The sequence below is a fragment of the Accipiter gentilis genome, chromosome 31 (genome assembly GCF_929443795.1).
Source record: "Accipiter gentilis chromosome 31, bAccGen1.1, whole genome shotgun sequence".
Lineage (NCBI taxonomy): Eukaryota > Metazoa > Chordata > Aves > Accipitriformes > Accipitridae > Astur > Astur gentilis.
In genome coordinates, this window is record NC_064910.1 from 20,444,127 (window position 1) to 20,458,805 (window position 14,679).

At 43.2% G+C, this 14,679-nt stretch overlaps 1 protein-coding gene across 2 annotated transcripts in view; it reads right to left on the reverse strand.

Annotated features, from left to right (window-relative positions):
* The window catches only part of CTPS2 (CTP synthase 2), an 87,448-nt gene that overhangs the window by 62,850 nt on the left and 9,919 nt on the right, over positions 1-14,679 (reverse strand). For both annotated transcript variants that reach the window (XM_049834152.1, XM_049834153.1), the window contains exons 7-9: positions 10,613-10,693; positions 6,527-6,678; positions 6,144-6,276 (exon numbers count right to left, since the gene is read on the reverse strand). In XM_049834152.1, coding sequence (XP_049690109.1) covers positions 6,144-6,276; positions 6,527-6,678; positions 10,613-10,693 — 366 coding nt within the window. The remainder of the gene's footprint in view (positions 1-6,143; positions 6,277-6,526; positions 6,679-10,612; positions 10,694-14,679) is intronic.

The following is a 14,679-nucleotide window of genomic DNA, read 5'->3' on the forward strand; positions in this document are numbered from 1 at the left end:
TTGATCCTCTCATCCAGATCATTGATGAAGATATTAAACAGAACTGGCCCCAGTACTGAGCTCTGGGGAACACCACTTGTGACCGGCCGCCAACTGGATTTAAATCCACACACCACCACTCTTTGGGTCTGGCCAGCCAGCCAGTTTTTTACCCAGCAAAGCATACATTCATCCAAGCCACGAGCAGCCAGTTTCTCCAGGAGAACGCTGTGGGAAATGGTGTCAAAGGCTTTACTGAAGTCTAGGTAGACAACATTCACAGCCTTTCCCTCATCCACTAAGTGGGTCACCTTGTCATAGAAGGAGATCAGGTTGGTCAGGCAGGACCTGCCTTTCATAAACCCATGCTGACTGGGCCTGATCACCTGGTTCTTACGTGTGTGCCGCGTGATGGCACTCAAGATGCTCTGCTCCATAACCTTCCCCAGCACCGAGGTCAGACTGACAGGCCTGTATTTCCCTGGATCCTCCTTCCATCCCTTCTTGTAGATGGGCGTCACGTTTGCTAACCTCCAGTCAACTGGGACCTCCCTGGTTAGCCAGGACTGCTGATAAATGATGGAAAGTGGCTTGGTGAGCACTTCTCCCAGCTCCCTCAGTACTCTTGGGTGGATCCTCTTCGGCCCCATAGACTTGTGTGTGTCTAAGTGGTGTAGCAAGTCGCTAACCATTTCCCCTTGGATTATGAGGTCTTCATTCTGCTCTCCATCCCTGTCTTCCAGCTCAGGGGGCTGGGTACTCAGAGAACAACTGGTCTTACTATTAAAGACTAAGGCAAAGAAAGCATTAAGTACCTCACCCTCTTCCTCATCCTTTGTGACTGTGTTTCTCTCTGTCCTTTATTGGATGCAGGGGTTCTCCTGAGCCCTCCTTTTGTTGCTAATGGATTTCTACGAACACTTTTTATTGTCTTTTATGGCAGGAGCAGTAAAAGTTCTAGGTGGGCTTTGGCCCTTCTAATTTTCTCCCTGCATAACCTCACAACATCCTTGTAGTCCTCCTGAGTTGCCTGCCCCTTCTTCCAAAGGTCATAAACTCCCCTTTTTTCCCTGAGTTCCAGCCAAAACTCACTGTTCAGCCAGACAGGTCTTCTTCCCCGCCGGCTCATCTTACGGCACATGGGGACGGCCTGCTCCTGCACCTTTCAGATTTCCTTCTTGAAGGACTTCCAGCCTTCCTGGACTCCTTCACCCTTCAGGACTGCCTCCCAAGGGACTCTGTCAACCAGCTCCCTAAACAGGCCAAAGGCTGCCCTCCACAAGTCCAAGGTAGCAGTTCTGCTGACCCCCCTCCTTACTTCTCCGAGAACCGAAAACTCTATCGCTTCATGGTTGCCATGTCCAAGACAGCCTCCAACCATCACATCACCCACAAGTGCTTCTCTGTTCACACACAACAGGTCCAGCAGGGTGCTTTCCCTAGTTGGCTTACTCACCAGCTGTGTCTGGAAGTCGTCTTCCACACCCTCCAGGAACCTCCTAGACTCTTTCCTCTCTGCTGTACTGCATTTCCAGCAAACGCCTGGTAAGTTGAAGTCCCCCACGAGAACAAGGGCTAGCTATTGTGAGACTTCTCCCAGCTGCTTGTAGAATATTTTGTCTGCCATCCTGGTCGGGCTGGCTATAACAGACTCCCACCGCGATATCTGCCTTGTTGGCCTTCCCCCTGATTTTCACCCATAAACACTTAACCCCATCATCACCATCATTAAGCTCTAGACAATCAGAACACTCCCTAACATACAGGGCTACCCCACCACCTCTCCTTCCTTGCCTGTCCCTTCTGAAGAGTTTATAGCCATCCATTGCAGCACTCCAGCTGTGCGAGTTATCCCACCATGTTTCCGTGATGGCAACTGTATCTTAGTTTTCCCACTGCACAATGGCTTCCAGCTCCTCCTGTTTGTTGCCCATACTGCATGCATTGGTGTAGATACACTTCAGTTGGGCTATTGATCCTGCCACCTTCTGGGGGGAGAAGCCCTAATTCCTACACAACCATTCTCAGGCATTTCCATGGTTTCTAACACATCAGTAACCCTTGCGTCTTTGCTGTCACATGGATCTCCATCCCCTACTTCCACTGAGATAGCAGACTGAAGGACCTTGCTAGCACACCATCCCTCAAACACTGGCATGCTGCCCCCAGGCTTACCTCTAGCGAGCCTGGTTTTATCCCTTTTCCCCTTCAAATCTAGTTTAAAGCTCTTTCAATGAGCCCTGCTAACTCCTCTGCCAAGATCCTTTTTCCCCTTCCAGACAGGCATACCCCATCTGTTGCCAGCAGGCCCGCTGTCATGTAGACCGACCCATGATCAAAAACCCCAAAATTCTGCCAGTGACACCAGGCTTGGAGCCAGGTATTGATCTGCTGGCTCTTCCTGTTTCTTCCCTCATCATTCCCTGCAACTGGAAGGATAGAGGAGAACACTACTTCTGCTCCTGATCCCTTAACCAGTCATCCTATGGCCCTAAAGACTCTCTTGATTGCCCTCGGACTTCTTGTTGCAGGTTCATCACTGCCTACCTTAAAAATCAACAATGGATAGTAATCTGAGGGCCGTATCAGGGTAGGAAGTTTTCACATCTTTAACCTGGGCCCCAGGGAGGCAGCAGACTTCCCCAAGAAGTGGGTCTGGTCTGCATATTGGGTCTTCTGTTCCCCTCAGGAGAGGGTCTCCTATGACAACGATCCATCTTTTTTTTCTTTATGGAAGCAGTTTTGATGCAGGGCATAGACCCACTTAACCTTGGTAACACCGCCAAGCTAGATGAACCATCGTCCTTGTCATTGTTTGGTTCCACTTGCAGAGCCTTGTACCTATTATGCAAGGGCACCTGGCAAGATGGGGTAGGCACAGAGGAGACATGCCTGCTGTGCTGGGCAAGAACTTGTCACCGTTCCCCGCTATCCCCCGAGTCACGTGGAGAGAGGATAGGGAACCCTCCATATCATGTGTCCTTTCTGTCTTTTAGGGCCTGTCCCAGGGAAGGCAGGGTGCGATTCCAGCAGTCTGTATCTCTCTCTCGCACTCCCTGATACTCCTCAACCCCCTCACCTCCTCCCAGAGCTGTCACTAAGCGGAGGAGCTCCTCTCCCCGGACGCATCTCCCACAGCTCTGCTCAGAGCTGCCGCCCAGCACCAGGATAAGAGCAGGGCAGAGCCTGCAGCCTGACCCCAGGGTGGCTGCCTCTTCCGTCCGGAGCTCCAGCTGGGCAGCTACGTCAGGCGCGGTGGGTGCAGAGCTCCAAGAGGCTGTGATTTTGTGCTGGCTGGACACCATCACTTCAGCGCCCCTCCTGCACGCCCTGCCGCGCACACTGCCGCGCTGCACCCTGTTTGCCCACCGTGGTTGCTGGTGCTCCCCGAGAGCTTCTTCTGCAGGTGTGGTGGCTTGGACACCATTGCTCCTGGCACCACCCAGGTCCTGTCAGCCACCGTATTGTGAGCGGCAGGCTCCTGGCGGCTCTCTCCACTCCATGGAGGCTCCCCCGGTTCAGGAACCCCCACTGTGCGCTGCGCGGGAGCGCTCCGCTGCAGATCCTGCCGGCACCAGAGCCGCTTGCTTCAGCAACCGAGGGAACTTCCCCCAGTTGGCATGACCCTTCAAAGCTGATGGGAAAGTGGCCTCGTAGTGACAGCAGCCAGCACCTTCAGCACTCTGGGATGCATTTTGTGTGGTCGCATGGACTTATGTATGTCCAACTGGCCTGAGTACTTCCCAGCTATACATGTACATATATTGTGGAAGAAAACTTACTGTGGAGGAAAGCTTATATATTTCCTACAAATGTATTTATTTTATTTCTTTCCTCCATGACACCTCCCCTGTCTCCTTTCAAGGGAAAGGAGACAGCTTAAGCCTTAAAACAAGCTACTTCTTCCCTAAGCTGAGGTTCTGGTGGTTTTTGTTTTGTTTTGGTTTTAGTTTTTTTTATATTTTCTATGATACCTACCAATTGGCTTCTTCGTCACATAAACACATAAAGCTTACTTGAATTCTGCTTAGTCCTTATAATTTCAGAGATACTGTTTAGCAGTGAACACTATGCATTAAGTTCCTCAGTTCGTAGGAAATTACTTCCTCTTACTAAACATGAAGTTATTTTGGTTTTGAGTGGTTCCCTAGCTGTTTTACATGATAGGTAGCAACCTGTTCTCTGTCTCTATACTATTCAACATTCAGCATACCTTACAGAGGACAAGAGTAGGACACTAAGATAAGCAGCTGTGGTTTTTTTCCTTTTCTCTTGATAGGAAGGGCCTCTTCCCCCCTCCCCAGAGAATAAATCAACCCACTTCTCTCAGTAAAGAAGTCCTACAGAAAAAATAGTTCAGAATCATTTTTGTTTATGCAGCTCTGCATGTCTCCCCTACTAGAAAAGGTTCTGACATCAACAATCAGAAGCAAAAGATGAAGGATTTGCAGCTGACCCATGTGCCTGACAAGCAGCTGAATGATATTGCGAGAAAACAACAGGGTGATATCAGAGCCCAAAACAGCACAAGCCACAGTGAAAAGTACATTCTACATCATCACAAGCTGCTGCAACTACTTCACCATCTGGTTAACAGTCCATCAAACCAAGCAGTGATGGGAGGGTACAAAACATAGTTGGTTATCTTAGTATAGGGTGAGTCACCTTCTCTACCAAGTCATTGAAAAGAAAACACCTGAGGTGATACACTCCTGGTGACCCATGTTCTCAAGCAAACAGAAGTATTTTACCAGAAGGATGTTCTGATATAAGAAATTCCTTCTTTAGTACTCAGTGTTCATGGTTTATGGAACTTACCTTCTTCTCCCAAAAAATATTGGAAATATCACTGTGAACAGGACTCCCATGTATTCATTACTCTGTGCTTCATTAAAGAACTACATATGCACCCCTGGTTGTTCTAGGTGCTCCCACTGCTTCTTCCTGGGGTAGATGGACTAAGACAACAGAATAGTGGCCATGTCTTTGGCCTACTGCCTTTAGCAACCTGTTAAGCCATCCTGGATATTAATGACCTTCCTCATCAAAAAGTGGTTAGTTCCAGTGAGAAACTTTCTAGAGCTGAGTGGAAACCACCTGCTTTCCTTGCACAAGCATTATCTAAGCAACCCATTCATAGTTTTTGACACACTGAAACTTTCACTCTAGTATCTTCTATTTTTCATATCACGAAAAAGGGAATGATTAACAAAGGTCACAGGGCGCAGCAATTTTCAGCAGTTACCAAAGTGCATAAACACACAAACTTGCTTTGATCAGAGACAGGCAGAGACCAAAACCTACTGAGTGCAGTACAGCCTACAACTGCCCACTTCCATCAATTTATCTTACATCATTTAATGAATCACTCTAAAGCAGCACATAGTTGCTGATACTTTGTGACCATTTAATACTGTTTTGCTACGGCAAGTTGCTAAAATGTCCTCTGTACCCATTATCACCCATTAAGTGATAATAATACACCCTTCTACACTGCTTCTCTGCCCCATGCTTGCCAACCCTAGCAACAAAACTCAGCAATGGAAACTCATAGTTCCACTAGTGAGAAAGCTGATAACAGTTTTTGCCCATGTAGTTCAACTTTCTATTCTCATTAAAATGAGACAAGTTGGATCCCTAAGTATTCCTTTATTTGAGGAACTACTATCTTGGAGAAACTAAGTTTATGGCCCAATTCTGATATCATTAGAATCCTGCTGAAGATAAAACAGAGGGCTCAGAATATTAACTGAAATGAAGAGCAACAGCTTCTGGCACTGGTTTTTAAAAAGAAACTAAACTGCTTTCCAATTTATCTATTTTCTCCTGTCTTTAAGCTAATCTCATTAACATGATAAGCAGTCTCATGAGAACAAGTGAAACCTACCTTTGATAATAAATATAAATTTGCAGGTAAGGTCTGCTTTTTAAATCAGATCCAGTTTGGGGTAATTACAGCATTCCTTTTAGATAAATTTAGTTCCAAATAAAATAATGAAATCTGTAAACACTTATTTAAAAAAAATGAGATGCTTGGCCAGTCTGTATTTATCTGCATGATTCATTTTCCAATTTCCACATGAATTAAAAACTGCTTCACATGATGGGAACTAGTAGAGTATATTCAAAGTATTCCTGAAAGCAAAAGCCAGAAATATCCTCACCATTAAATCCAGTTTGTGATTAATTGCCAGCGCAGAGTGTTCCAGAGCCTTGAAAACAGATGCATAGCAATCACTTAGTTTTGTGTACTTGCCAACGAGAGCTATGGAACATACCTTCAGCAACCTTTCGTATCTGACAAAAACAAGTTTTTTTGTTATTATACCAATTTTCACAAAAAACATCTTAACAGTGTTTACTTTTCTGTATCTTCACAAGATATCTTCTAAAATCTCAAAACTGACAATGTTTTTAAACCCAGACCATGCACAGGTGCTGATCAGCAGCATGCTACCGAGCCCAGTCCAGTTTAGTGACTTCACAGCAACTAAAAACCTAACTTGAATTAAAACACTTTTAGAAAAAGCAGCAGAAGTTAGAATACCTGTCAGCCATTTTCTTCCATTTCATTAGAAGATCACTTGGCTGGTCATCAATAGGTAAATTTAATCTCTGTTTAAAATACTTAATGATGCCTTGCTCCTCCAACAGGATTGGTACTCGGTAAGTGGAAGAAACATCATGGATAAATATCACCTAACAAAAGAAAGCATAACGTGAAAAACTTCCCTAAAAATTTTTCATAGGAAACATACATTATATTTTTTGTACACTACACGCATTTTGTATTATACATACATGCTAATGGTTAAATACTTTTCTTTTGAATGGGCAAGGCAGCACAGCTAGTATTTAAGGTTCCACTAGATCTACAAGGAAAAAGTTACGCAAAAGGTAAAAATGTGTTTCACTTCTTCATTACACCATCATACAAAAATAGCTTGTCAAGCCCATCAATACATCAGTTTTAATACAAACATCTGGCCCCACAAGCAGTCATGCTTGCTAACACTTCTTTCTCCCTCTCTCACAAACTTGAATAATATTAACTGGGAAAGAATGAACACAAATGGAACCTAACAAAGCAAACCCAATGAGGTTGCGATAAAGTCTCCTAAAAGAATTTTGATGGCGGATTAGGTTATGTAATTAATTAATGAGTACAGTCCATTCAAGGACCATTTAGTTAAGAACACGTTTATAAAAAGCATCCAAACTGCTGGCAGTTAAGTTCATTGAACTTGGCTTACACAAGACTGCAGAGTTCAGAATCCTAAGCACAAGTGTTCTTCCCTGATACATGAGAAATAAAGGATACTCACTTAGTTATCTATGAGTTACTTCTGTTCATCACGTAAGTATGTACACACGCATGCTGCCCCATGCCTCTCTAAGTGCCCATTCAACAGCAAAAAGAATAGGGTAACCACAGCCCTCCTACAGTAGGAATAAGGCTTATCCAACTGTTCTTCCAAACTTGGCAGCTACCATCCTGAGGATATAACATTAAGAGAGAATCACTAGCTGCTCTAGGTTACAGCCGTGCTAACTATGAAGACTGTTATAATCATGAAGCAAGCTGAAGACACTGCTTTTGTTTTGGTGGTACATACATTGAAGTGAGGAGGGAGGACTCACTTGATAAAAGCAAATTAATGAAAAAAAATTCCACTTAGAGTCGGTCTGTGGACAAAATAGCATGTGGTGTTCATGGATTAGTCACGACAGTCCTGGAAACCATTTCCAGGCACACAAAAGACAAGAAAATCATCAGGAGTAGTTAGCATGGATTCACTATGGGGAGGTCATACTTGACCAACTTGATAAACTTCTGTGATGAAGTGACCGGCCTGGCAGATGAGAGGAGAGCAGTGGACATTGTCTACCTGGACTTCAAGAATGCTCTTAACACTGTCTCCTGCGAGATCCTCACAGACAACCTGTTCATGTATGGGCAGGATGAGCAGACAGTGAGGAAAACTGGTGGAATGGCCAGGCCCAGAGCGTGATGATCAGCAGCACAAAGTCTAGTTGAAAGTCAGTAACTAGCAGAGTACCCCACGGGTCAGTACTGGGTCCAGTCCTGTTTAACATCTCCATTAATGATCTGGATGATGAGGCAGAGCATACCTTCAGCAAGTTTTCAGATGACACCAAAGTGGCAGGAGTGGCCAATACACCAGAGGGTCATGCTGCCATCCTGCCAACAGGCAGGAGAAATGGGCTGACAGGAACCTCACGAAGTTCAAAAAGGGGAAGTGCAAAGTCCTGCACCTGGTGAGGAACAACCCCAGGCACCAGTACATGCTGGAGGCCACCCAGCCATAAAGCTGCTTGGCACAAAAGAACCTAGGTGTCCTGGTAGACACCAAGTTGAACACAAGCCAACCAATGGTATCCTGGACTGCATTAGGAGGAGTGTTGCCAGCAGATTGAGGGAGGTGATCCTTCCCCTCTGTTCAGCACTGGTGAGGCCATACCTGGAGTACTGGGTCCAGTTCTGGGCTCCCCAGTACAAGACAGACATGGACCTACTGGAGAGAGTCCATGGCCCACAAAGGGCCATGAAGGTGATTACAGAATGGGAATATCTCTCCTATGAGGAAAGGCTGAGAGAGCTGGGACTGTTCAGCCTGAAGAAGGGAAGGCTCAGGGGTATAGGGGTGGAAAATCTCATCCATGTATAGAAATACCTGAGAGAAGGATGCAAACAAGATGGTGCCAGGCTCTTTTCAGTGGTGCCCAGTGACAGGACAAGAGGCAATGAGCACAAACTGAAACACAGGACGTTCCCTCTGAACATCAGGAAACACTTTTTCACTGTAAGAGTGACCGAGCCCTGACACAGGTTGTCCAGGGAGGTTGTGGAGTCTCCATCCTTGAAGATATTCAAAAGCGGCCTGAATAATGGTCCTGGGCAACTGGGTCTAAGTGACCCTGCTTGAGCAGGGGAGCTGGACCAGATGACCTCCCTTCCAACCTCAACTATTCTGTGATTCTACAACAGCAAATAAATGGGAAAGGCGGACTGAAAAGACTGATCTCCTTGAGATTGTAAACCACTGTTCTAGACACAAAATAAACTGTAGCTGCTTCTCTACTAGCATTGCACATAGCTCCAGGAAGAAGACTGATGATGCATCCAATCCTTCAGTTCACGAGAAATCCAGGATCATTCTAGGGAATATATAGACATGCGGCCAGTGTCTTCTGAAATCCAGAAGTGGTTCATTAATTTTAAGACAAATACAGTTATGAAAAGGAGAAAAAAAAAAGAAAAAAAAACAAAAGAAGAAAAAAAAAGGCAGATGCAACACAGTATAGCACCTAGTAGCATCCCAGTTGAGTCCACTGGGTCTAACCGCCAGGGTCACACCTATATTACACAATGCAGTGCTGCGGATAGACATTTGAGCTAGTCAGAACAGTACAAAAAGACTGCAGCACTCTGCCTGGGATCATATACTCAGCTTCTCATGAAAGCTGTGACTGCTAAAACTATTGAGCTTCTACCCTAAAAGGCAGAACTTTAAGAAGAAAAACAAACAAACAAACAAAAAAAAACCCAGTGCCATGAAGACACTTCCCTCCCTGCCAGGGAGCTCTTAGGGAAGTTCAGTTACACATGGGACTCTTGGTCTAGTTAGACTGGCATAATAACTGCAGCTGGAATCTGAGTATATGCTTACACATGGCCTGATACTGCCAGAAAAGCACACAATGTTTTTGTTTGATTGAACTTCCAGTTGTCTCTCTCTGGCTGGAGAGGAATTACAAAGGCATTTCTGAAGGATTTTCCAGAAGCTAGTTCAAGGGTGTTTTCTTCCACAGACAGTAAGATGGAAGGATGGGAGGGGGGAGAGCAGGGAGTAATGGCCACACTGCTCTCTATGTCCTCATCTGGAATCTTACTATAAAAAGCTTTTTCTTACACACCTGCAGAGGTCAACACTGGTACCTATTTGAAATACAGCATAAGTGTTGGCATCTATTATCCCTTTAGTATTATACATTACATTGAAGAGTAAAATGCTCTCACTTGCAAAAAATTTATTAAAGAGCATTTGATTTCTCAAAATTAGTATTTGAATAACAATTCATCACAAACTATTAAGGCCAAAATCACACATGAATTATAAAAGGATATATAACTACACAGTAGATGTTCTAAGCATGTTAAAGGGCATGAATAGCCTATTCCATATTATCACAAAAAGAGCGTTCATGTGGCTGTGATGATCTATGGACATAAGCAAAACCCCTAGCTTTAACTACACTCTGTTCATCCATTATTATAACCACCTGAGATGATTTATGGACAATAACCAACGACAGCTTGAAACTGCACAGTTTTCACAACTACGTATAGCAATTAATCATGCACTCAAAATCAGTTCCTTTTACTAACTTTTTACATAACATGCATTTAAGTTAATGACCATTTGACATAAAATTTAACATATGAACTCCCAATATTTTTGAAGTGTTATAGTGTACGTGACAGCAAGATAAAAATTGTAAAAACAATTACATGTTAATGAAGCAGTCTGAAGTTGAAAACAGAAATGCACAGAAATATTTGTATGCTTTCTCACACGTTTAAATAATGACAAAATATTAAAGTACTGACCTGCTCAGGCTCCACATGGCAAAACATGGAAATCTTTTCCTTCACTGCCATTTCTATAGGTTTTGCACTTCTGCAGACAATCTGTCATAACAGAAGGAAAAATCTCAAATATTTACTAGGCAAACCAATAGAAAATCCTCAGTACTGTTCATGGAGAGATTAATCTCCTTTGGAAACAGCACAAACAAATGTGCCTTTACTTCTCTTCCCCTCTTTTGGAGTTCTACAGTTATCTCATAGCTCACAAATACTTGCTAGCAAGGCAGAAGTAAATCAGTTCCCTGCCCATACTGACCCACTTTTATTAATCTTTCTTTGGCATTCTCTGTAATACTGCTTCCTCACGTTCTCCTTTCTTGTAGCTACTATTGTAATACTCTTTACCTAAAGTCTAGCAGCTCTCTAAGTACGAATAATATGATGAATCAAAAGAAATAGTGACCTTATCAGATAAATTTAGAGCAATAATACTTAGCTTACATGCATGTTTTCTAGTATTTCAGTACTTCAGCACCTTTTCGTAATTCTTAATTTGCACATCATGATAAAAAGAAGGAGGCTGAATATGAGAAAACTATTGCATAATTTTGTGGGGTTTTTCCTGGTGCAATTATTGTGCTATTATTTTGCTGATACATATAAAACTCGGGAATTTTAGAAAATATTGATAATTTTTACCAATAAAGAAAATAAGCATGTGTTTTGGTGTTTGTTGGAAGGAGGTTTTCTGCATTATGTAACTTCAGCCAACTAGCTCAAAATGCAGAACTGTTCTATCAGTGTGCCTATTGATTAGTCAGTTTACTACCTTAAGTTATTTTGAATCCTGAAAGTATAACAGAAAGTAGGATGCTCCTGTTAAAAGATTAATTCATTATTTTCCTCTTCTAGCAAATGCAACTACTTTAACCCTTACGGCTTTAAGGCTTTTTTGTTCAGAAACTTGTACCTGACCTTTGATCACCTTGCTAGAATGCAGCTTAGCTACACTGATACTGATGAAGTCTAATTAGCTTCCTCTACCCTTGTAAGAAATTCTAGAAACAGAAAACCAATGCCAAGTATAGGGGAAAATTAGTGCACATTCTAATAATCAAAAAATAATTAGGAAACAATTTGTACATTCTATTCAATTAAGCACAACTTATACTTAAAAACTGGATACTGTTTGAAGACATAATTCATAAACCTTGATAATATTGTGGAATGATTAAATCCACTTTAAAAAGTGGATTAAATCCACTTCGAAATCTATGATCCATCTTGCTGAGACAAATTTCAAGTTAATGCAGTCACAGAAATCAAAAACATCAGAATCAGCATGAAAACACGAAACTACAATAACAGTGGCCGAGATGCATCTCAAAGAAACATAATACAAAGAAAACGAACAATTCAATTGAATAGGGCAGCACTGACAAGTGTATAATCAGTTTTCACAATGTTGTAACAGAGTCCATTAAATCTGCCGATACAGCGTATTCATTAAGCGCTTAGAACACCCCATGGAGAACAGAAAGGCTCCTGTACATACACAGCTGAGACTGGCCCAGCATGCCACCTCAGGGAAGCCTGGGACCAGACAGTGAGGCAGCAGGTATTAAGAATAGGTCTAGACGAGTTTAGATCAGGAAGCCTGGCAGCACAGCTTATGAAGGAAGCCCTCCTGACTTCCCCATGTGCTGTCTTGGCATTGGGCCCCTGCCCAAAAGAGCAAGCATTTAAAGATTTTCTTGAAGCAGTGCCCAAGCAACTTTATAACACCATCAAGAGGCTGTGCTCAGAGTGTAACCTCTCTATGCCTTCGCGGTCAACAACAGCAATTTCAAAAAAAAAAAAAAAAAAAAAAAAAAAAAAAAAAAAAAAAGTACTGCACTTCTGGCAGTCCCAGAACCGCTCCAGGCAAGAACTCAATATGTGAGAAAGTGACTAGACAGTCTGTTTTCCTTTGATTATACACACACACACTTAACAGACTTTTAAAAATTAATTTGGGGGGGAGGGCGGGGGGGGTGTCGGACACTGGCAATTATCTTAAAGGCCTTCAAAAATCACACGCAACTTTCAATATGCAGTTAGCACCTCAAAAGGGATTTAGAAATTTAGGCCCTGAAGCTTGGAATATAGAGCAGCATTGCATTAATAAATGTCTTTCCCTCCACAAGCTGATTACAGTTACCAGGTCACAACAATTTGAAGCTACGTAACACATCTTTCATATATCCTATTTATGAAGCCATTCATTTTGTAATTATAAACACGCTTTTTGATAAATATAAAATGCAAGAATTTAAAAAAAAATATCAGAAAGAAGCACAACACAAAATTTAGTTATGTGACTATGCTTTTAAGAATCACTTTTGCTTTTTGAGGATATAAATACTATACAGAAGTAGGACTATTCTCACTGTTTCATTTCTGAGAAGGGCTAGGAGGCTTCTTCTCCCAGTGGACTTTATGGGAATGGAAAGTGCTCGACAACTTCCAGAATCAAGTAAGGAAAATATTCTTTAACAAGCAGCCTCACACAAAAGAGCCAAATTGTCCTTTTCTGTTCCTGAAGCAGACCTAGAACAGAGTGTGTCTTCAACTGCACCAGCTGCAGCTCAGGAAGATACAAGCATAGGTTTGAACTGGGGTTGTACTGGCATCTGAAGCTGTGCTGCGCTGGCTTCACTGCTATCAACAGTTGACCAAGCAGACCAACATCAATGGCAGACAGGTATCACAAAGAGGAGCTGCAACCTACTCATGTGTCCTCTCTGCTCCCAAGGAAAAGTGCCAGGGAGGCAAACACTGCAGTCAGGGAATAAGCACATACTCATTAGAACACGGGGGAGAAAGAATGGAAGGAGTTGAGCATTTGTCATCATTTGCCAATTGGCATGAGGTGAAACTTGCTGGCTTTAGGTTCACTATAGTATGTGGTACAAGAATGGACCGAGAGCAGCCCTGCGGAGAAGGACTTAGGGTACTTGGTGGATGAAAAGGTGGACATGACCCAGCAATGTGTGCTCGCAGCCGAGAAAGCCAACTGTATCCTGGGCTTCATCAAAAGAAGTGTGGCCAGCAGGTCAAGGGAGGTGATTTTCTCCCTCTGCTCCACTCTGGTGAGACCCCACCTGCAGTACTGCATCCAGATCTGGGGTCCTCAGCACAGGAAAGACATGGACCTGTCGGAGCGGGTCCAGAGGAGGGACACAAACAACGATCAGAGGGCTGGAACACCTCTGCTATGAGGAAAGGCTGAGAGAGTTGGGGTTGTTCAGCCTGGAGAAGAGAAGGTTCCAGGGAGACATTATTGCGGCCTTTCAGTACTTAAAGGGGGCTTATAAGAAAGATTGGGACAAACTTTTTAGCAGGGCCTATTATGATAGGACAAGGGGCATGGTTTTAAACTAAAAGAGGGTAGATTTAGAGTAGATATAAGGAAGAAATTTTTTAGAATGAGGGTGGAGAAACACTGGAACAGGTTGCCCAGAGAGGCTGTAGATTCCCCATCCCTAGAAACAGTCACGGTCAGGTTGGATGGGGCTCTGAGCAACCTGATCGAGTTGAAGATGTCCCTGCTCATTGCAGGGGGGCTGGACTAGCTGACCTTTAAGGTCCCTTCCAACCCAAAGTATTCTATGATTCTATGGAAGAAATTGAGAAACCTTGCTTTGAAGGTTCACCCACATGTTTTATATTTCCAAACAGGAATATTTTTAAAGGCTGTACTTCAAAGGTAGGATTGCTTCATCTTAATCATGCATAAAAAGAAATTTGTGAGAGACTGTTAGAAGCCAGAAGCATTCTACATCTTCCCACAAAGCGAACTGAGACTTGAGATTATTTTTAGTAGCGCAGAATAATTTTTCTGCAAAGATCCCTTTAGAAGAAGAACATAGCTATAGTCCCAAGATATTGCAGAGTTGGCTGAATTAAGTTAACTTAAGAGTGAATTTGGATAATTTGATTTCCTGTGGCTTTAGTGAACAGTGCAGCATATACTTTGCATTTCTTCTAAAATTCTTGTCTGTCATGGGAGACAAAGGCTTATTCTTTGAACACAGGTTATGCAAGGA